The sequence below is a fragment of the Capricornis sumatraensis genome, chromosome 5, assembly GCF_032405125.1.
Source record: "Capricornis sumatraensis isolate serow.1 chromosome 5, serow.2, whole genome shotgun sequence".
In the NCBI taxonomy this organism is placed as follows: Eukaryota; Metazoa; Chordata; class Mammalia; order Artiodactyla; family Bovidae; genus Capricornis; species Capricornis sumatraensis.
The window spans coordinates 5,328,878-5,351,967 of record NC_091073.1 but is presented as its reverse complement, the minus strand read 5'-3'; the positions used below and the strand labels follow the sequence as shown (position 1 = coordinate 5,351,967).

At 39.3% G+C, this 23,090-nt stretch overlaps 1 protein-coding gene across 2 annotated transcripts; it reads left to right on the top strand.

Moving 5' to 3' along the window:
- The first annotated feature begins 241 nt into the window (after positions 1 to 241).
- Positions 242 to 22,884, top strand: VSTM2A (V-set and transmembrane domain containing 2A). 2 transcript variants are annotated; one of them, XM_068973351.1, is made up of 5 exons: positions 242 to 320; positions 2,117 to 2,283; positions 3,374 to 3,424; positions 6,144 to 6,480; positions 22,796 to 22,884. In XM_068973351.1, the coding sequence occupies exons 1-5, from the start codon at positions 242 to 244 to the stop codon at positions 22,882 to 22,884; spliced, it is 723 nt and encodes a 240-aa protein (XP_068829452.1). The 2 variants fall into 2 exon arrangements, with proteins under 2 accessions (XP_068829452.1, XP_068829454.1); XM_068973353.1 differs by lacking the exon at positions 22,796 to 22,884 and adding an exon at positions 22,674 to 22,750.
- The last annotated feature ends 206 nt before the right edge of the window (positions 22,885 to 23,090 follow it).

Below are 23,090 nucleotides of genomic sequence, written 5' to 3'. Positions count from 1 at the left end.
GCCCGCCAAAGCCGAGCCCAGTACCCAGCCCTCGACCGCGCCGCCAACTCCCAGTCCCCTCTCCGGGTCTCCAGAGCAGTCCGAGCAGGCGAGGGGCGGGATGTTCGCGGCTCCGCACCCTGGCCGCTGAGACGAAGCCTGCCGGACAGTGGCATTCCTTTCTTTTGAAGCTTTTTGGCTGTTGGATACACCGATGTGACACCCCCCACCCCCCACCCCCGCCAACCTTACACTTTTTGGAATGATGGGGATCTTTTTGCCATATGTTGGATTTGTTTTCTTTTCCGTTTTATATGTACAGCAAGGGCTTTCTTCTCAAGGTAAGTCTGTGCTCACTGGCAAGTGTACATTTGCTCGCGGTGTCTGTGTCTTTGCGTTCAAAGAATGGCCAGGCAGATCTAGTCAGGTTCTTAGCAAGTAACAAAGAATAGTATTCTGTTTGGCATTTTTCTTTAAAGTTTATTAACAGTAGCCCAGGTAGATTTGAGAGCAAATCCAGTTGGTTCCTGACAACGAGGGGGGTTCCTCGGTGAGCACAAACACAGAGCTATGAGTGTGTGTGTGTGTGTGTGTGTGTTCCCTCTATCTGTGTGCATGCACAGGGTAACGACTCTTGCATACATTATCTTCTTCGCAAACAGAGCTGGGGATGGGGTCTCTCCATGGCGAGCCCTCCTCTATGTAGGCAGTATGGGCTTAGAGTTTCCTTTTTCTGTGTCCGTGTGACTTCGTTTGCGTGTGTGTTTATCAAAGGACAGACTCCTCTGAGGACTCATAAAAAGGCACGACTTGCATTACAAGCAGCAGCAGCCTGCTGAATCCAGTTGTTCAGGACTTCGCAGGCTGCAGTGATCATTTCAGCACCATGAACAGATCACATCTCTGGTGCCAGAAGACTGCATCACTTCTGCAGACAGAAATGCCATCAACAGAAAAGTCCTTTTCAGATCAGAATGTCTTCTTAACATCTCCCGTTTCCTCTAAGTATAAATACAGTTCTATTTCAGTAGAGATCATGTTGGGATTTTATAAATTTTTAAAAGAGACACTGATGGCGCCTTGCTTTAAAGAGTGGGGGCAAAGTGCATCTACCCTAAATCGATCCTGCAGCCCCTCAATCCTCCTCCCCATGAGTACGCATTGTAGCTGTGCACTTCCTTAAGCTACAAATCTCTCCTAGACTTTTAAGGAATCATCAGCCTTTCTCAGAGTGTCTCTTAGACAAGATAAGAACAACCATCCAACGCATTCCGTGTTAAGGAAGTGCCTTTGGGAGAGAGGAAACATATTTTTGTGAGTTTCGCCGTGACTCCATGAATCTTGCAAACTAGCAGTGTCAAGATTTGTAATGAAAAGGCTCAAAAAAAAAAAAAAGTCTCTAGTGACTTTAGAACAATCTTTAATCTGAACCAAGCCCAAGTGTGTGATTCTTACATCCCATGATGTATGACAATTTACAATACATTAGCTTGTTGGGAACAGATATGAAGGTTAATTTGGAAAGAAAGAAAGAAATATCCACAGCTTAAAAACTGTGCAACTTGTTTCAATGCAGTAGCCCTCCAACCACAACTGCTAATGTGTTGTGATATTATATATATATATATATATATATATATATATATATATATATATCAGGAATGCAAATTTTGACAGATAATCGTGATCTTTTCTTTATTACATGGAACATCCAGTTAGTCACAGATTGTTTAGAAACCTGGACATAAGAGGCTCTCTTCATGTATCAGCTTGACAGATTTGTGTAAAATGTACTTCCCTGAATCCCTCAGTAAGTTTTGGGGAATACTGCAGTCTGACAAAAGGTATTTGTATCTAACTGTGAGCAGCCTGGCTAGCAGAGGGGAGTTATTGGAAAGCTAGTTAACCTTTCTATTATCTGGATTTGATCAACAACAAAATGATTTAGGTATGATACCAAAAATAAGACAAGAAAGAGGCCAAGGAAAGGGGTGGGGGGAGCCTCTGGGATATCATAGAGGTTTTTTTTTTTTTTTTTTTTTTTTTTTTTTAAGACCCAGGAAAATGTAGTGAGCTCACAAGAGATGCTGTCAAGAGTGGAGTGCATATTCCAAAAGGGTGTGTTTCTGTTTTTCAGCAAAATTTACCGAGTTTCCGCGGAATGTGACAGCAACGGAGGGGCAGAATGTGGAGATGTCCTGCGCTTTCCAGAGCGGCTCTGCCTCGGTGTACCTGGAGATCCAGTGGTGGTTCCTGCGGGGGCCGGAGGACCTGGAGCCTGGGGCCGATGTGGCCGGGGCACAGGTAGCGGAGTTGCGTCGTCCGAATTTCCTGCTTCGTGTCCGGTCCATTCACTGACTTAGACTCCTGAGTGTCCAGCCGAGATCTTGACCAAGATGGTGTTGGGGCGCCCCTGGGAACCCCCCTGGCTCTCCTGGTGGCAAGGATGACACCTAGGGATGCCAGGGGGTGAACACTGTCCTGGCGACACCGCGTTAAAACCAGGGGAAGGCAGGTTGTCTAGTCTTTCCCGGTTAAGAACTGGGAATAGACTCCTCCTTTTAGTACTGGACATTTTCAGCAGCCCTAGATGGCACTGCTGCGTTGATACATCCCCGGACACTCGCTATCCCTTCATTATGGTGGGATGGGGGAAAATTCTGTCGGTTTTCCTTCACCGCCACCCCCACCCCCACCCTCTTGGGTTCTTACCACCTCTGCCAGACGCAGAGGGAGGGAGCGGGGGGAGAGATGGAGAGGAGTGGGAGACTGAACAGGAGGGGGAGAGACAGAGGGCGAGGAATGGAAGGGGAGAAAGGAGGTGGGAGGAGACCCAGGAGGGAGGCAGGAGATGGGGAAAGAAGGAGAGACGGGGTGACGGTGGAAAAAAGGGAATGGGGAGTGACGGAGGAACCCGAGGCGACTTGAGTGGAGAGGGGGCGGGGAGAAGAGGAGAGAAGAGGGGGCGGGTAGAGAAACGAACGTCTGAACCGAGAAGGAGGCAGTTCTGCAGAAGAGGCTGCGGATGTGCGGGGGTGAGGGAAGGTCTGTAGGAGTGACAGCAGGGAATGACAGAATGCAGTCCCCCGAGATCCCAGGTCCCCCATCCCCCGCAGACTCGCGCACCCCGGGCACTGACCCGAATGCAGCTCCTCGAGTTCCCGAGTCCCCGTCCCCCGAGTCCGAGCGCCCGCGCCGATTCCTCACCCCTCCCCCACCCCCAGAGTTCCCTGTCCCCTAATCCCTGCTCCGGAGTCCCCGAGCGCAGCCACAGGGATTGGTCCCCTAGCGGGTAGCTGGGGCAGCGCCCCTCCCTCCAGGTTTGCGCTGCGGACGGCTCTGGCTGGGCGAGTTCTGAGCATCCGTGTGCCCCACTCCCCATCCCTCCCCACAGGCTGAGCTGCTGCCAGACCGGGACCCTGACGGAGATGGGACCAAGATCAGCGTGAGTGTCAATGAAACCGGTGCACTCGGGCCCGGGGCACCAGTTAGTGAATTTCGGTTTTCAAAAGTGTTTATACTTACTGTTCCCAATAGAGGAAATTTGCACACGCAGGACGAGAGCCCTCTGGCTCTGTCATACCTTACCTCACTGGATACAAACAAACTGAAGGAGATTTAGAATTCATACAATAAAATTATTTATCATAATGGCGTAAATATTTGAAAAATTGATTGGGAATCATTTTGCATCCAAAGAGGAATGTGACACTTTCTTGCTTTCATTAACTATAAGAGTACGTTCAAATTTATACCAATAATTATCCTTCAATAGCAAGTAAAAGATGAAAATCTTCCCAGGCAGAAAAAAAAAATTAAAGCATCCAACAGGGTGGTGAAGTTGTAATTAAAATAACTCAACTTTCAATGTCATTGGCATTTCTAATGCCAGTGTTCAAAATCATGTAATATATGACCAAAAGCCAATATAAATATAAAAGCATTGTTAGAGGAGGTTAACCTTTTGGAAATAGAGATGTGTTTCTACTCTGCTGGTTAATACTGCTCATAAATGTCTGAAATTAGAAAAAAAAAATTACTGTACCTCAGAGGAAGCCATCTAGAATCACTTTATACTAATAGAATTGCTTAGTTTGTTGATAATTAGTAAACAAGTTTTCATTAGTAGAAGTAATATGTGTATAAGGAATCTGATAATCACATTTTAAAAGGAAATTTATTCTGAGGCTATTTTAGGCATATATAAAGTGATAGAATATAGGGGTTCCATCATAATTAAAAGTGTAAAAATATGCTAATACAATCAAATTCTCTATATAATCTCAGCATGGAAAAAATATCAAAAATAAGATATAAACCAGAAACTCCCAATTTCTTTTCATAAACTCACTGACTTTTTAGACTCTTTCAATTTAATTATTCTTATAGCACAGAATCTGTTCTTTTCCAGCAGTGCTAGAAAAGCTTTATTGGTAAGATCAGTTACTAATGATGTTTTTCTTAAATATTCATTTATATATACACATATAATTAGATAGATTGTTTATTTCCTATCCATCTTTCATTCTTCACCCATACCCCAATCCTCCAAAGACCAGTCGTAAAGCAGCCTCACACATCTTGACCTAGAGAAACATGCAGTTAGTTGCATAGTTGTGCACACAACTGCTAACAGCATTATCAACACCCAGATTTCATACAATCTAGTCAACTGGAAAGAGCTCTAAACACAGAGGTAGAAAGCAGTGTGTTCCCAGTTTACCTGGTATGTGATCTTGAACATAGGTCCTAAGCCAGCAGTTAATTTGAATTCCCAGGTGAGTTTTTACAAAATACAGTATGAGCTTTGCCCTGGAGAGATGCAGAGTGTTTCTCTATTAATCCAAATGAGAGTATTTTCTAAACCTCCTCAGATGATTCTAGTGTACAGTCAACATTGACAAGCACTGACCCAAACCCCCTAAGCCTCAGTTTACTATAAAACGGAATAATAACAATATATAAGCACTCTGACTACCTAACATTATCAGGACACCCAGTTGAAAATATATTTGAAACTACTGTTTCCCATTAGTTTTACAGTCTTAATAATATTCATATGCAATTTTCATGAACATAAATGCATACTTATGGTTATGGTTCAGATGTTGAAAACTGTTTATATATACAACTCTGTATGTAAAAACCAGATGAACACTTCCCAAATTTTCTAAATTATTTATGGCTGTTTGAAAGTGTAATGCCCAGTACAGGAATAACTTTCTGCGTTCTCACTTCTCTTCTTTGTCTTTTGAAATTAATTTGGAAATTATCCAAATCCAGATCTTGAATGTCATATGAAGTCCATCATTGTCAGTTATGGATAATATGATAATATGATGTATATCAAATCTACCTCTTCTGATAAAGATGCTTAGAGATCTATTGCATATTATCTAGAATTTTATATATTCTATATAACCATATACATGTTCTTGATGTTAATCTGGTATAAATGGTATCAGAAGTGGGAGTCAGTTTCTATTTTGAAAATCAAAGCAGTGTTTAATTAATGGCATCTCAAGTTCCAGCAGCACACAGACCCTGTGGTAGGGGCATGTACTCCGAGTCATAGGATTTCAGATATTTATTTGCTCCCTGAGTCTTGCCACCCCATGACTATAGGTCAGACTGCACCAACAGCTGGAGTAAAAACTTTACTATCCAAGTCTATTTTGTCAGTTCATTTAGTAATCATCCTGAAGTGGGGATTAAAAGCACATTCCCACTTAAATTCAGCTGTGACCAACAGCTTGTTTTTGTGATCTCTCAGAGTGGTAGGTAGCCTACAGTGAAGAAGAGAGGCTTTGTAAACCATGCACAAGTTAGATTCTTCTTCATTCAGTTGAGCTCACCTGGCAGAGGCCAGTCCCCTGATGGGATCATGGTAGAGCTGGTACCAAATGCAAACCATGTGGCTGATGGAATCTGGTTCAGCTGGACTGAACTCATGTTTCCATGATCTTGTGAATCTAGGTGTTAATAGAATAAGATAAATAAGATCTTCTAATTAGATAGCTGAGGAAATAAAAAAAAAAACTTTCTGACTGTGGCTGTGAGGCCATTAAGACCTTTTAATTTTCCAACCTTAGCAAGCTCAGGACAAGATATGGAAACCAAATCACTTGATGTGGCACTTTGTTTTTTTACCTGCAATTTTTCAGACAGTGAAAGTCCAAGGGAATGACATCTCTCACAAGCTTCAGATTTCCAAAGTGAGGAAAAAGGATGAAGGCTTATATGAGTGCAGGGTGACCGACGCCAATTATGGAGAGCTTCAGGAATACAAAGCCCAGGCCTACCTAAAAGTCAACGCCAACAGCCATGCCCGGAGGATGCAGGCCTTTGAGGCCTCACCCATGTGGCTGCAGGATATGAAACCTCGCAAGAATGTCTCCGTGGCAGCTCCCAGCAGTATGCACAGCTCTGCCAACCAGCGAGTGCCCTCCACTTCCAGCCCTCAAGAGGTAGCCAAAATCCCCAAACAAAGTCCACAATCAGGTATGGAAACCCATTTTACCACTCACAAACTCTCCACAGGAAGATGGGTCAGTGTAGACAGATTTATGTGTGATGGTTTCTCTAAAATTGGACAGCTAGTTCAGTTAAAATGAGGATGAGCTATGAGAGCTGGAGGCTGATCTTCCTAAGGGTGTGAATTGCCCCATTAGTCGCTGGCAGTGCTTCATGTCCAGGGAATCTGAGGACTGGACTTCTTTTCCTTCTGTATTTACACACTATAAACACAATAAATCATGTGCATTTGGTTGCATTATAAATGCATGTTCATTTTCTCTACGGATTTATGTATCGATAATGACCCAAATTAAGAGACTTTCACTTCATCATCATGTAAATGAAAGAGACACACCACATTTTCAGGGACTCGTAGCTTTAAGCAAGACCAGTTACCAAGGGCTCCTGTTTTGAAGGAGAAACTTCAGCTGCCTGTGATGAAAGTAATTATGGTAATGGGAGGAAATAAGGAGGGGTGAAAGGCAGAAAGTGGTACAGTGATAAGGCAGCTCCTGTCAATGTGGCTTCGATGCCAATTTAGAAGCTTAGTCACACATTTCCTAAGTCAGCTGTGCAAGTTAAAGCTGTTCTGAATAGCATTAATTTATGCACTGATTCAGCCAATGGAAACTCACTGAAGTTTTAACCTTGGCATGGAATGAGCAATACCTTACACTACCCTAGACTGTTCTCCATCCTGCTCAAATGCTTGCTGTAGTATTATAGGATGAAGGGAGCATAAAATATTGAATTTCTCATTTTTGAGTTTGTCTCTTTATAGTTTATCATTGAAGAATTATTGATACTACTATTGTAATAGAAAATTATATTGTTAACATTCAAATTCTTTTTAGCTACTAGATTTTTAAAATTCCATCATTTTATCAGGATGATTTATATATAAAAAACATTTAAATGTATTTTTACATTTATATGTAAAAATATGTACATATATATATATATTTATCAGTCGCGTCCAACTCGAGACCCCATCAACTGTAGCCTGCCAGGCTCCTCTGTCCGTGGAATATTCCAGGCAAGAATACTGGAGTGGGTTGCTATTTCTTCCCTTTCTCCAGGGGATCTTCCCAGCCCAGGGTTCAAGTCTGTGTCTCCTGTGCCTCCTGCATTGGCAGGTAGATTCTTTACCACTGAGACATCTGGGAAGCCCATGTGTGTGTGCATGTGTATATCTTTAAATACTTATTTATAAACAATATTTTAAAAATAATATATGCCACCCTAGATTCCTCCTTAGGCTTCATATGCTAATGGAGACTATTTGTTGTGAGCTTGACTAAGGGTCCCTGTGATGTAGGTAAGCAGCAATCCCAACATGCATTGCTTATGGTACCTTATGCCATGCTGAAAGGAGACAGCTTCTCTGAAGCCATATTTGTGTGACTTTGTCTCATTTTCATCTTTATCATCTCTTTTGTTCCCCAAAGGAAAAAAACAAGCTAAAAAATATATATTTATACACATGTATATACACACACATATACACACACGTATGCACATACACACCTAACAGTTGTAATTTTTTTGGCCATTATTTGGTAAAGATTTTATACTTTTGGAGACATTGTCTTCATTCCTTTCTCACTGTCAAAAGAAGAACCAAAATGCTATATTCAAAATTACAGAGACCACTCAGCAGACAATTTACAATCTAACTGATGAGGGCTCCAAATCATGGAACTGAAGTTATTAGCCTGCACAGAATATTCCAAGCTAGAAATCATAAATCCACTTTGTGGAATCAGATTACTTATCCCAGATGAAGGATTCTAAGCATAGGATGAAAAGTTCTGTTTCTAAATTCTTTACATTTTAGATTGAATAATGTGCTCTAAAAAGATTCATTTTATTTTAGTATCTTTTTCTTAGTCTTGTGATTGGTGCTAAATGCAAGGGCTATACAAATCTAAAAAATTTCAGAGAGAAATCACCACTCATTTTCCAACCTTCACCAGGCTCACCCATTGCTTCTTCTAAAGGAACAGGGTGTACTGCTCATGGAAGCCTGTATCCATCCAAAGCCATTTCCACTAAAAACGATCAGCAGTAGCAAAGGTTAATCTGAAACACATGAAAAATTTTCATTTCTAGTTTCTTCTACAATTAAATTCTGGAAAATATTTTATATACATTTAACATTTTCTAACTTCTAGTGCAGAAGCTATGGTGGCCCAGCCACTCATTTTATTCATGTGTAAGTCTCTGTGCTTGCACAATTATTGCATAAGATATAGTATTTAGGTTAGATACCTATATAATATTTCCTCTAACACCCACATCCTGATTTGTAATTTTGCTTTATGATTTTTCAGGTTATATTCAAATTCAAATAAAGCTGATTTCAATACCCATGCTTCATTTATTCACTCTCCATCCTTTCGAGAACTTGTATGCCAAGCACAATGATACAAAAATGGAAGACATACCTCCATTCTTAAAAGTTAATCATTTTTATATTTTCATTTGTGAGAAAACAAAATATTTGTAAATTACACTGACCACGTATCTTTGTTTTCCTGTTTTATTAAAGGCAAGACATGATGAAGAAAAAATAATTGAAATCTTGCCTTTACAGACCAAGAATTATATTAGGCTTTTGTTTTTTCACTTGATATAGGGAGGCATGTGTCATCCATGGTGTCTGTGACACTCTAATACCAACCTGTTACCAAAACCTGGGCTGTTGGCCTTTTATTTTCATCACAGTTTTTACTTAGTTGACTGAACTATTTAGTTTGAAATTCTCAGTTCCTAATTCATACTTCTTTCTGTTAAAGTAGTTCTGTCTCTCTTTGAAGGAAAACCATTAGCTGAAAATAACTGAATATATATCATAACATTCAAATTACTCAATTTTCCTAGAGCAGAAATTTATATTAAAAATATAGAAAAATAGTCTTTTATTATCTGTATATCACAAAATATATAGCTACTTTACCAGATATTTTTTCAAAACCTAATGCACATGTAACTATCCAATTGAGCTGTATCTTTATGGTATTTATTTTTAATTCTTTTAATTCTACCTACATTTGATAATCCACAATTAGAACCAAAATACTGAAGAAAAATCATAAAGCAAATAATTAGAACTTGGCTTTTGCAGTCCCTTAGGTTTTTCTCTTCTCCAATCTTTGTAGTCATAACTAATATTTAGAATGTCCTATAGATGTTCTGAGGGTAACAAGTCCTGATTGTAGCATGAACTGGTTTAGTTCCATCTGCACTGAGAACAGATCCCCAAGTACCTCAATAAACTACACCATTCTCTACTCATTTCTTTCTGTCTCATGGAGAACATCTACTTTATACAGAAGCCAAACATCCCCTCCACTCACCACCACCCCAGTTTCCTACTTTTGTCCTTCCCCACCCAGTCTATACCCCCTTCTATGGATCCCCTCTCCACATTCTTGCCAACAAGCCAATGAAGCTATGAACACAGCCTGGCCCAGTCCCACCCCAGCCTGGCAGCTACACCCCTAAAGGTCACACCCACAGCCCCACCCCTCAGCTGCTGGTTTCCTGAACTCCCCTCTGGCCCCTTCAAGTTGACTGTTAGCATTCCCCTTTCTCTCTGTGGACTTCTCCAACTAAATTCCTCTCTTAAATGTAGTTCTTTTCCCGTTTTTAGTGCTCCAGTCTCATCCATTTCTATGGTTTCAACTACTAAGTTTTCCTTAGAAAATTTCTCAGTCTGTCGCAAAAAGGGGAACCCCTTCCAGGGCCTGAGAGTGGACTTTTGTCTAATACTCTGAAATGAATTGTCTGAGGAGACATAAGTGCTGACAAAGCAAGAGACTTTATTGGGAAGGGGCACCTGGGTAGAGAGCAGCGAGGTATGAGAACCCAGGAGGTCTGCCACATGACTTGCAGTCTTGGGCTTATAGTAGTGGGGGTTAGTTGCCAGTTTGTCTGTGGCCAGTCATCCTGTTTGGCCCATATTTGGTGACTCAGGGTCCTTGCTGGTGGCTTGCACTTCGCTCAGCCAAGATGGGTTCCAGCGAGGAGGATTCTGGGAGGTGGTAGGACCTCATAGGTCTGGCATATGAACTGGTATCTCCTCTCTTCTTTTGACCTTTCCCAAGTCCTTCCTGTCATTGGTAGCTTGTTAGTTCCAGGTTCCTTACCAGAACTTCCTGTTGGAGGATAACTAATGCAAGTGATTACTGTTTTGCCTGGCCAAGACAAGTGGTTTTGGTCAGTGGTTCCCCTAACAAATTGACAGTCTGATCCTGACTTCTCTCTGGAAAGCCAGACCAGGGCTCCTGCTGTCCCCATTAACCTCCTCTCCACCACTGCCATGTCTGTCCCAGGAGGCTTGTGCAGAGCAGAGCCCCTGCACAGTGGTTGACAGCACCTGTTGACACATGTGCCGCTTGTCCCTACCCTGAGCCTGGACTGGACTGTGACTGCTGTGACAATGAGATAGGAAGGAGTAATGCCTCACCAGCCAATCCGAGACCTTTCCTACAACAGGATAGGCAGCCTCTGCGGTGGCCTTAGAGCCAGCCATTGAGCACCAAGTGCAGCTGCCTTGAGACAGGGTGTTGATTGAAGGCAGCTAGCCTTTGAATTGAGCCCCAGCTGACCATCCTCCAGACCTGTGAGATGTGATAATAAATTGTTGTCTTAAGGTGCTAGGCTTTAGGGTGGCTTGTTTCATGGAAATAAATATTTAGATTAGGTCCCTAAATATTCAAAAATTGAATTTATTATTTTAGCTTTCTCACACACAAAAAATGTTCTTCCTCCGGTGTCCCCAGTTCTTTTAGTAACAACATCACAAGTAATGAGGAAGTCTTGAATAAGCTCATATCTCAATATGTGGAACACGTCACAACAGAGCATAAATATTGAATAATTATCATTTCCAAAGCACTATCATAGATTTTCAAGGTCTCATTTCCAGCTGTTTCTCCTGATTTCCTAACCCTCACACATAATCTTCTATATGGCTCTTTCCTGAATGTTTTCAGATATTTCTTACCTCTCTGACTTTGAAAATGATGTTTTCTTTCCCTCTTTTTGGAGTTGTACACGAATGCAAAATTCTTTTATAAAACTTTCTCCTGTTGTCTTAGTCAGAATTGGCTGTTTCCTCATTCAGGTCTCCACAGCAACTTGTTTACACTTATTTTGAAGTCCTCATTGTATCCTTTGCCCTGGGGTGTTCCTCCTTTCAGTGCTAGAAGTCCCATTTTCTGGGAAACCTGACACACAGACAAAATAGTAGTCACCCTGAAGATGATTTTTTGGCTACAGAGATCACCCCTTCTTTTGTCTTCCTATAAGTAAGTGTCTAGGACAAGTGGACGTCTTGTTTGGGGAGAAAAGGAAGAGAGAGAGGGCAGATATAACTTTGCTTTTGTCGTTTTTCATATATTTGCATAAATTGATTACATTGCCTCTGTTTCAAAAACGATCAAGACTCCTAAACAGTGTTTTTCAAAGTGCAGCTGTCCTGTGCCAGACTTACAAGGAAGCTTATTAAAAAGTTCATATCCCAGAACAAACGTCTGAATCTAGAAGCAGAAATACCCATTTTTATGAGCAGTTAATTATGAGAATCATTCTCTCTAAAAAGTTCGTATGAGTGAGAGAAAAAATTTCATTATGTACTATGAGATGTGTGTGCATGTGTGTGATACTAAAAAATACACTTTTAGAAACTGGTCTTTTGTTATTGTTTTTTCCAGCATTGTTTTGGACTTTTGTGAACCTGTTCTCTTCAAGCTGGCAGTCATAAGAAAACTGGCCATAATTAAGGTGTAGTTATGTTTCCATGTGTGGTTGCTCAGCAGGAATAGTGATTCTCTGAACTCAGAAATATGATTGTTGTGTTTTCAACATGATGTGAACCTGAGCATTGAGAGGCAGCTGCTGCTCCAGCTGCTAGACTCCAAGGGCTCCGGAAGCTCCTCTCTGGCTTACAAATGTAGCAGCTTTCCAAAAGTGGTCAAAGTTAGAGAAATGATCTTACAACAGATTTCAGAGCTGGTGAGGGGAGGTAGATGAGGGGCTCAGTATCTTGCTGGAGATTATTTTCCTGAGTTAAAATATGAGGAAGTGGTGCATGACATCCAGGTAGAGAGCCACATGTATACAATCCAGACCTCAATGTTGATTTTGGTATAAAGATCCAACGTGGCTGCTTACACAGGTTAAATTAATTTGATCATTGTACTTCTATCAGTTAAATGGCTGCTATGTAAATCAAGCAGCCATGAATATGATAAAAAATAGATTTGAGGCAATGCTTTGGATAATACAGGTCAAAGAATCTGCTGGAGCTATGTTTGAGTTCAAATTATGCAGAGTAAGAGTCTATACTGGCTAAATTCTCCTGTAAACTATATTTAACTTAACTGGTTGAAATTCAGTAACTAGCTGGGTCTGCAAAACCAAGGCTCCATTTTGTGCTGTAAGGGTTTTTTCAATGCATGGACACTTAAGTGTTCTGCAAAGTTCATTTGTGATTACTAGGGCTCTGTGATTGAGGAGCCATGAAGCAGAATTTGCCAGTGTTTTAAGATCTTGTCACGAATGATTTCATTCTCCTTAAGGTTTCAGGAAGCTGCCAGAGGAGCTTTATCTGGATAGATGACCAAAGGGTTGAGAAGTTGCTCGAAAGACTTCACTCTGTTGGTCAAAATAGCGCAAATTCTCAAGAAAGGCAAGGGTTCCTTCTTCCAAGGAACACTGCTGCCACCTATAGCCTGACAGGTGTATTCATTTCAGCTGTGCCTGCCCAGTTGCTCAGTTGTGTCTGAATGTGATCCCATGGACTGTAGCCTGCCAGACTCCTCTGACCATGGGATTTTCCAGCAAGAATACTGGAGTAGGTTGTCATTTCCTATTCCATGGAATCTTCCCGACCCAGGGATTGAACCGGCTTTTCCTGCGTCTCCGGCATTGGCAGGCAGCTTCTTTACATCTGCGCCAAAGAGGCAGAAATCCAGGGGAACATGCTTCTTAGACCAGCTGGTTCTCTCACCAGGGGAGGTGGTGGGCACAGTTATTAGGCTGTTCTCGTCTCATGTCCATCACTCACAGCTGCGTGTACCTTTGCTTTCTCAGTTATTAAATAGGAATGATCCTCATGGTTTTGAGAATTAAATGAAATTATATACATAGAGAGCATGTCACTGATCAACTCTCGATAAGTGAGTAAGTATGTAAGGCTGTGTGTAGGTGATGAGCTAAAGAAGGGAGAATGGGTCTTCATTCCTGACTACCTTTTATTGTTCGTAATTTCAGAGCTTCCTTTTTTTCTTCTGTCACAGAAGAAAAAACCATACCACATTAGCCACCAACTGTCTTGACCAATGTTATAACTAGATGGTTGACTTTATTGGTTACAAAATAATAAAATTCCAAAGGATTTTTAGGACTTTGAACTGTGACTTGAATAAGTAATGTGCTTATGGAAGCTGAAGTTATGCTATTGTAATTAAATTCAAGCTTTCAGAAAAGACCCTCAGAATTTTTTTTTAATCACAAAATAACTATGGAAAGTGAAAATGAAAGTCTCTCAATTATGTCCGACTCTTTGCGACCCCACAGGTGCATCTGAAAACATAAACAAGAATATGATTAAAAGCTTTAAAAAGAGAGAAAAGCAAAAAGGATTTAGAACCTTATAATATGAATGACATAGTAGTGGTAGATAACATTGTCTCCTAGATACCTTGTTTCTTGAGTGAGCTGCATACAAATCTTTCTGAATATCAGAGTCTTTATCTATAAAATCGAGGTAGTGACACATGTGCCCCAGGTAACATTTCAGCATTGTGTCATGATCTATTTTAAACATCTAGCAGAGTAAACCTGGCACGTGAGTGAGGTCGTCACTTTTTGGTTCTCTGAAATAACCATGCATAAAGAGGGAAATAAAGGAACATAAATAGAAACAAAGAAGGCTCTAAAATAGTAAAATGCAGTAATATCTGATGCATTAAAATATAATAATTGAAGCTGAATTTATTTAATAAATAACAAAAAAAATTACAATTTAGGCTGCATATCCAAATGAACTAAGAAAGAATCCAAATGAATTAAGAGCTAAATATCCAAATGAACTAAGAATTAATCCAAATGAATTAAGAATTCCAAATGAATTAAGAATGAATCCAAATGAATTAAGAGTGAGCAGAAAAGAGAAATTTGACACAATAAGATTAGCATAAAATCAGAGGCCTGACGGTTTAACGTTACTAAAGAAAGTTTAAAGTTACAAAATATACAAATGAAAATAACATTGTACTATAAATAATTTAAAACATTTGTTTGATTAAATCAAGTGTAACTAATAAGTGGTGTAAGAGAAATATTTGTGTCTAATACTCAGGGAAAGAAGGGAAAATTTCCATTTTAGAAATGCAAATGATTATGTAATCCACTCTAAATGCCTTAGAGATATCAAAAGTGATCATGTAATTTTGATAAGCTCAAAGGAAAGATATAAACTTAAATCAGTTGTCCATATGACAGCAATAAGCAAATAGAAAATATTTGCAGCATAATATATAATCCTCAATAGTAAAAAGAAAAAGGTATAACATATCTGATTTTTTAAAGGAATAGCAAATAAGTAGTATAAATATGAAAATGATTAGAACATTTTGTTAGAAAAGTTTAGGTCTGAATAAATGAGAAAATAGGCTGTTTTTGGATGAGCAATCTCAGTACTGGAAATATGTCAAGTTTTTCAAAAGTATTTATAGATTTGTTGCATTCCCAGTCAAATCCTTAGTCAATTTTGAAAATTTGACACATGTAATTTGGCAAAGATGTGGCTCAGCTGGTAAAGAATCTGCCTGCAATGTGGGAGACCTGGGTTCAATTCCTGGGTTGGGAGGATCCCCTGGAGAAGGGAAAGGCTACCCACTCCAGTATTCTGGCCTGGAGAATTCCATGGACTGTATAGTCCATGGGGTTGTAAAGAGTCGGACACAACTGAGCAATTTTCACTTTCACTTAATAATCAACACATGCCAGCGAGGTTACAGTGACTCAGGTATTCTGCTGTATCATTGCTTGCAGGGTGAATTGATACTTCCTTTCTGGAGGGAAATTGGCAAGAAAGATGAGGTTGGCCCTGAGATGATGCTCGGGGAGGAAAATCCAAGGAGCTCAGGAGTGAGGCAGACCCAGACCTGTCAACAGGAATGCATATCACGGAGTTCTGCCCACAATGGGAAATACTCAGAGGACCAATAGGAGGGAAGTGTCACAGTGAGCATGGCAAAACCATACAATGGATAGTAAGCACCTTCTAAAAGCATGTCTTCAAAGAAAGTTTAATGAAATTAGAAAAGAACCAATATGTAATACAATGTGAAAAATATAGGACAAAGAACTTTAAAGTGAAAACATAAAGAATACTAAATTTTAAGTCAATCTGAGATATTCACATAGAAAATGACAAGAAATAATATGAAAATGCCCATCAAATTATTTGTTTATTTTGTTTGTATTGATAACATTTGTACACTGATAATTTATTACTTTTGTCATAAGAAAAAGATATTCTAAATTGCCCAAATTTAAAAATAAGCCAATGTCAGACGGCTCTTGAGAGAAAAACAAAGAAAATACATTGAACAAATAAACAAAAGCAAAGTAAAATTTTGTGTAATTGTGAAGCTTATGGCAAAAAAACTCACATGCATGTATACATATGTGTGTATGTATATTAAAAGCACTATGGTGAAAGTGGTGTCCCTAGAAATTCCTAGTAGCATTGAAATTAAGAGCATTATATCTTATTTCCTGGGAGCTGGTTGGAGAATCTGACCATTAAATTATTCTTATTTGTCTAAACATAATGGGTGTTATCTTGATACATTTATATTGATAAAATAAATCAAGCACATATAACGTCTTTAAATAAAATTTCATTCAATTACTTTTCCTTTCTATAATATGACTGACTGAGCCCCCAATTTGGAGGGAGATCAAAGTGATGAGTGGTGGTATGGTCTCCAGGGGTGCCAAGGAAAGTCAATACTCTGGGAGATTTTATACATATTAACCTTGTTTTATTTCATACGAGTGCTTCAGAAAAGTCTGAGAGAGCATTTCTGTATGAAGTCAGAATCCTATCTGCATTAAAAGATCCAATATAGGTTAAACTCTCAGTGCTTGAAATAAAGCAAATTGCAAAAGCTTAGGACACTGTCCTTAGAGTGATGCAAGTGTGATGGGATCAGAAATCTGGCCCACAGGCCCTCAGCAAAGTCATCCCACCTTGGCACCAGTTGTCCTCATAGATTATTCTTGAGTTGAATGTGCTTCTTTAAGTGCTCAAACATTTGTCAAGATGCAAATCAGTTTCTAGCCTCAGACAGAACTCCTGAGTAGCAGTCCTTCACCTACTCTCTGAGCAAACAGTATTGTATAACCCCTCTCAGTTTCAGTTCCTTAATCAGCAGAATGATTGTGGCAGCCTCCTGGGACCACAGTCAGAGGTAAAGAAATATTAGCTGCTATTGTCCTAATCATCACCCTGTCTGCACCAGGATCAGTTCTTACTTGGATGAATCAATTACAGTGAAAATGTGCTGTTTTGAGATGCACTGTGGTCCTAGCAGGCAGAAGGCAATTTCACTTTTATGTGCCCATTCTTGAGTTGCTGTAGAAAGTAGGAACCCCAAAAGCATGCTGTAAGCAGAAAAGTCTGGAACCTTCTGTGGTGAATGGGGTATCACTCCTGCACCTTGTCACCTAGACCTTTGTGTACATGGGAAGCTGTGCTTGTCTCCCTCAGCTACAAGAGGCCTCAAAACTAGAATAGAGGTGTAAATCTGCTGACTAAAGGAAAGCAGGAAAGGAAGTTTAAACAGCTGCTGCCAACATGCCTGGGCGAAATAGGCAATTTATGTATTAGGTCAAAATGAAGCACATTTCTTTTAAAAAATGGATCTCTATAAGAAATTGGCACTAGTTCCATAGGAATCTAATAAAAAAGATATTCTTTTCAAAAAATTATAGGATAAAATCATCCTGTTATTTGACACTTCCCCTTAAGTTGTGATATAGTATGTGCAAACCTGAATAAAAATTGCATTAAAAGATAGCTCAAATTTTCTCACAGCTAATTTCATATTGTAAAGCTGACACCTATAATAAAAAAGAGGTTAGTCAAGGCCTGTCTGTCCCTAGAGCTGTAACCTAGGCCTCTTCACAGGCAAAACAGTTTTTCCAGTGTTGCTTCTTTTATTATTGGAAAAATTCCATTTTAAGTTTGTTCCTAGGATAAGCATCACTAATATTCACTTGGAGAAAATTAAGATTCTGGAGCCAGATCAGAAAGCCACAGAAGGACATAAATTGTGCCCTTTCTCTTCTCTTGCTCCTTTTAATCCCACTGGATACTCAAACAAGAAGAAGAACCAATGAGGATTATACCTAAATCTGTAGATTGGTGCCCTGAATTGCGACTCTTCCCCATATCAAAACCAAGTTGTCCTCACGTAGGAAATCAATCCATCAAAACAATCTCAGCCCAGAGAAAGAGGATATTTAAAGAGCTGGTAAGATTTAGATGTGATAAATTATCTAGATAGTTGTCTCAATGGTTTCCTTCTTTGAATTAAATATCCATGTCCCGTATCTTTCCTGGTGGCCAGAAGCTTTGGTTGTCTTTCTCTTCCCACCACTAATGGTGGTACTTTGAACATCAACTTAACTTTTCCTGGTTCCAGGCTATCAAATTTAGATTAAAAGTATAGAGAAGAGTTCATAGAAAGAAGAGGACATGTAAGAATAAGAGTGGGACCACGTCTCATTCAAATATTGAAATGAATTTGGAGGAACCTGTAAGATCTAAAAGACTATAATAGAAAATTTCAAAATGATATTATACCATCAGACATTTGGCATACTGCATGGCACAAAACAAACTTTATTAATATTTAGGAAAAAAAAAAGCTGATGTTTTCATATCCAATACTTATCAGTTCAGTCTTGGGGAAAAAGTTTATTTTTTTTTTCCCCTAAAGCCAGTTGTATTTTCCCTGAAAAGATTATTGTACATTTAAATAATAGCTTCACATCTTAATCTAATATGTGGAGGCAGTGAGGCAAGTTTGCAGTGCCTGAGGGATTTTCAGAAAAAAACACATCCAGACCGTGAGTTGATCTGACTGCATTGCTATGTCCTCATTTCTGTACCTTTGTTTAGTTATCTATTAACTGTGTAACCTAGACTGAGTTATTCCATGCCACTGAGTTTTCCTAATCTGTGTGTTCACTGTATGGGCCTAATGAGAGGATAAACTAAGACAACATTTGTATGTCACATGTATACGTATTCCATTAGAGATACATGGTAGGTGCTGAATCTTCCAGTTTGGCGCGAAGGAGAGGGTGCAGCTTTGTTCAATCTGCCCAGTGTCTTCCAGCCTCATGGCTGTAGATGCAGGGGGAAAGAAATGGCAGTTCAGATGGAACCATCTAAAAACGGAGGTGCAAAAAGGGAGCCAAGTCCTTCCATCTGGCAAACAGCTGAGGGCCAGGAAGGCTTTCCAGTTCGGACACTGTGCTGAGTTAATCAAGGCAGGAGGAAGGCAGTGACTGAGAATGTGAGTAAATGGTTCCTCCTCCACCTGATCTCCAAGGACTCCAAGATCTCGACTCTTGTGTTGTCGTGTTAGGTTCTTATTTTGTCTTGTTTCTTATAAAAGAAGTAGATGGAATTTTCTGTTATTCTCTGAAATAATTGTTTTACACAGTGAAGATAAAATATTTGAAGCTTTTTTCTTTCCTATTTCTCATTGGCCAAACTCATTTGTCACAGACACAGCCTTGGGCAGCGATCTTGTTTATCTGCATCCCAGTGAGGGCAGTGTGATGCACTATCACCAGAAAGAAAAAGGGCTGAAGAAGAAAGCTAAGTGCCTGTACTCATGAGACTTCTAAGAAGACTTCTTATACATTTCCATTTGCAAAATGGAACAAATCCCTCTTCACCCTACCTTATAAAGGCATGAGAAATTGTACCTGAGAGAGCACTGAGGAATCTTTAAGCATTAAAACAAATGAAAGGTGTCATTATTACACTGAAGTCAAAGGACATCTTGAAATCACATTCTGAATCAGAGAAAAATCTTCAGATTCTGTTAGACTGCTCCTCATTGAAGCATGTTATCTGCACATTTTCTAGCCATAATTTAGATAACAGCCTCTCCCTTTCTTCTTCACAGGGTATTTTGTGGTGGGGGCAAAAGTTTAAAAACTTAAGTCATTGCTTTACACTTTGAGAATAATTTAAAAATTCCTAAAATTTTATCCTTGCCTTTAATGAGTTTATAGTGTAATCAGTCAGATAAAATACAAATATAATGAGTTATAAGTCAATGTGAGCCCTGTTAAGGCCATAAGAGAGGCAAAACCAGAATCACCAGGAAGATTAGAGGAGAGAGAGCTTCCAGCTACTCGATGGGAACAGACACAGCAGAATACAGGTTATGTGAGGGGAAGAGTTGCTTAAGAGAATGATCATTTTTAGGGAAAAACAGGTTATCTTAGCTTGGTTTGAGCACAGAGCAAAAGGAAACCAAATAAAGCAAAACAGGTGACCAAATACAATTTCTGGCCTCCTCATGAGAAAATATATATAAAACAATAAAATGCAAACAATTGTTATGCTCATTTTAGGAAACATCAAAGAAATAATTTTTTTGAGATTTCAAGGTGAGTGGCTGCAGAGGAAATTAGAAGTCAGGGCTCCTGATTGCAATCCTGAATCTCATCATTCCAAAACAATAACAACAATAGAGCATGATGAGTAGCCAAAGTTTGCACTTTACAAAAAAAAAAAAAAAAGTATTGTTTTTTTTTTAATTTTCTTTAGAATAAACCACAGCATGTTTGATAAAACAATAATGTTATATTCAGAATGTGTGCTTGTGTGTGATAAGTTGCTTTAGTTGTGGCTGGCTCTTTGGGACCATAGCTTTCCAGGCTCCTCTGTCCATGGGATTCTCCAGGCGCTAGAGTGTGTTGCCATGCCCTCTTCCAGGGGATCATCCCCACCTGAGGATTGAACCCAGATCTCTTACATCTCGTGCATTGGCTTTACCACTAGCACCACTTGGGAAGCCCTATATATTCAGAATAGTGTGCATCTAAATGAAATCGACTATGATGATTATTTGTTAAAATTACATAGGACCCAGTATAGCATTTTAGAGTCTCAGATTTCACTGTTGAAATCTTTGGGATTACCAAGATCTATGAAGAAGCACATATCCCTTCTTTCCAGACATGAATATAACCTTTAGAAAGAAGAGAGAAACAATCTATGATTTGATGACACAACAGATTTGTTCTAGAATTTACTGTATAGGGGAAAAAAAATTGGCTTGACAGAAATAAATTTCACTTAATGAACAATATGCTAGTAATGCAAGTGCCTAAAGTGGATGAATGATTACAATCTGAAAAAAATGTTATGTGTTGCAGTGGTTTATTGTATATCTGATGGCAATTCAAAATATTAATCTTAACATATTCTTTACAGTGTATAATTGGGTTTGTTTGCAGTTATACTGCCTATGTAAATTTTGTTTTAATTTGCACATACTGGACACAGTATAATAGAAAATGTTGTGTCAGGATGGTAGCTGTTCCCTTCGAATCTCATCATTCTCAGGAATGATGGACATCTCCTGTGAAGGGTTGATTAGTTGAGAAAAGAAGCACATAATTAACAGTTTCAGCAAGATTGAGCCAATCTGCAATGCTTATACTGAAAAGGAAACATTATTTCACAAAATATCATTATTGTAGAATGAATCATTTTCCTTGGTTTTATTGTTTTTAGCATTTTTTAAACCTTTATTTGCTATCATACATACTTTATGTCAAGTACTACTGGCAATTTGAGTCATGTAATCATTTTGTTTCTTTCTTTCTTTTAATTGCATGAATTTCTTTCTTATAATTAAATGAATTCCTGTCAAAGAGTCTCCCTTCAAAGATAATGAGGGCACATATTTAATTTTGGCCCTGATGCAAGTGATTCTACATGGATTGTATATATTTTCCTTGCATAATCTTTATATTTAGAGCCACACATGTACTGTACCTTTACTTTTGCATTTTTGAAATTTGTCCCCCAGCTTGAGTGAAGCAACACACTCCAGAGACCCACCACTGACCTTGGGTTTTGAGTCATCAGGTTTCTGTGTTAAGTACATGACTCACCACCTAAACAAAGGCAAATCAATGGCGACACTTAAGTAACCTAACTAGAAACATTAATGTGAGTCTGCTAAACCACCCCTTTAGAACCCTAAATATTTACTCTACAGTGACTTTTTGAGAGTGTGTGCTTTCACCTTAATTTCTATCACTACCAATGTAGACTTGAACATGATTTAGCTGAAATATTTGAAAGATTGAATTTGCCTACCTTCACTCCCTTCAAACCCTTTTGACTTTTCTTGAATTAAAGGAAGAAAGAAAAGAAATGCTTTAAGGTCCATCACATTTTTATTTTCTTATCAATAATGATTATTACTAGTAAAGGTATATCATTTACATTCATGGATAAAATATGTAAAGAAAAATGCAAAAGGACAATTTCATTCCTTCTCTTATGTAGTCTCAGAGAGCTGTCAAATGTGTCCAGTTCTTGATAATGCTAAATTTTCTTCAGATTTTAAGGATAAAAAGTTGAGAAAGCTCTTCCTCTAAAAGCAGATGCCCAAATGCACATGCTCCAGAACCTGTTCTCCTTGCCCTTGAGAAGCCTGCTGCCCTTGGTTTGGTTTTCACCTCCTGTGGTTTTACGCTTGCAGTGGTAAAACAGGGGATGTGTTTTTAGACACCCATTTAGGAACAACCAAATGACTATAGGGAATAATCCTCACAAAATTGCTTGAGGAAAAATTATCTGCATTTGTTCCTCTCAGTGTTCCCAACCGTGAAATGGCATGGTTTGAAAACAGACAAAGCAAACAAGACCACTTCCTGGGACTGAAATACTTTGTATGTGTTGTTATTTGCAGTGCATGCCAAGACATTCATGGGCACCAGAGCCAAGCTGGCGAGCTAATTAAATATATATATGTATGTGTTTAAAACAGCCTAATAAGGAGCATTGGAAATCTTCGAGATGAGCGAATATCTTATAACTTCTTCCGCAGGTGCGAGGATAGCTACAAGCCATGGACTTTCTGTCCTGCTTCTTGTCTGTGGCTTTGTGAAGGGTGCTTTGCTTTAGTCTAAAGTGCTGACTTTTTTCCAATATCACTTTCTCTTCTTAAAGCAAAGAGCAAATCGCCTGTAAAATCTACGGAGCGGACAGCAAAGTTGACCCTAAACTCCAAGCACCACTCTGCACCCACTGTACTCTAATTACCTACACAAGGAGCGCCCGCTTTCCGAAGCATAAACGAAGAGGCTATCTCACGCTTTGTTCATAACATTTTCTTGGGCAAATCACTGATCTTTTATTTCAAGAGAATTAGTGTGAAATGATAGAACATTTTCTAATAGCAAGATCTATATTTTTCCTTTTCTTTCGGCTACTCAAAGCATCATCTCACTGACTACTCAGGGGT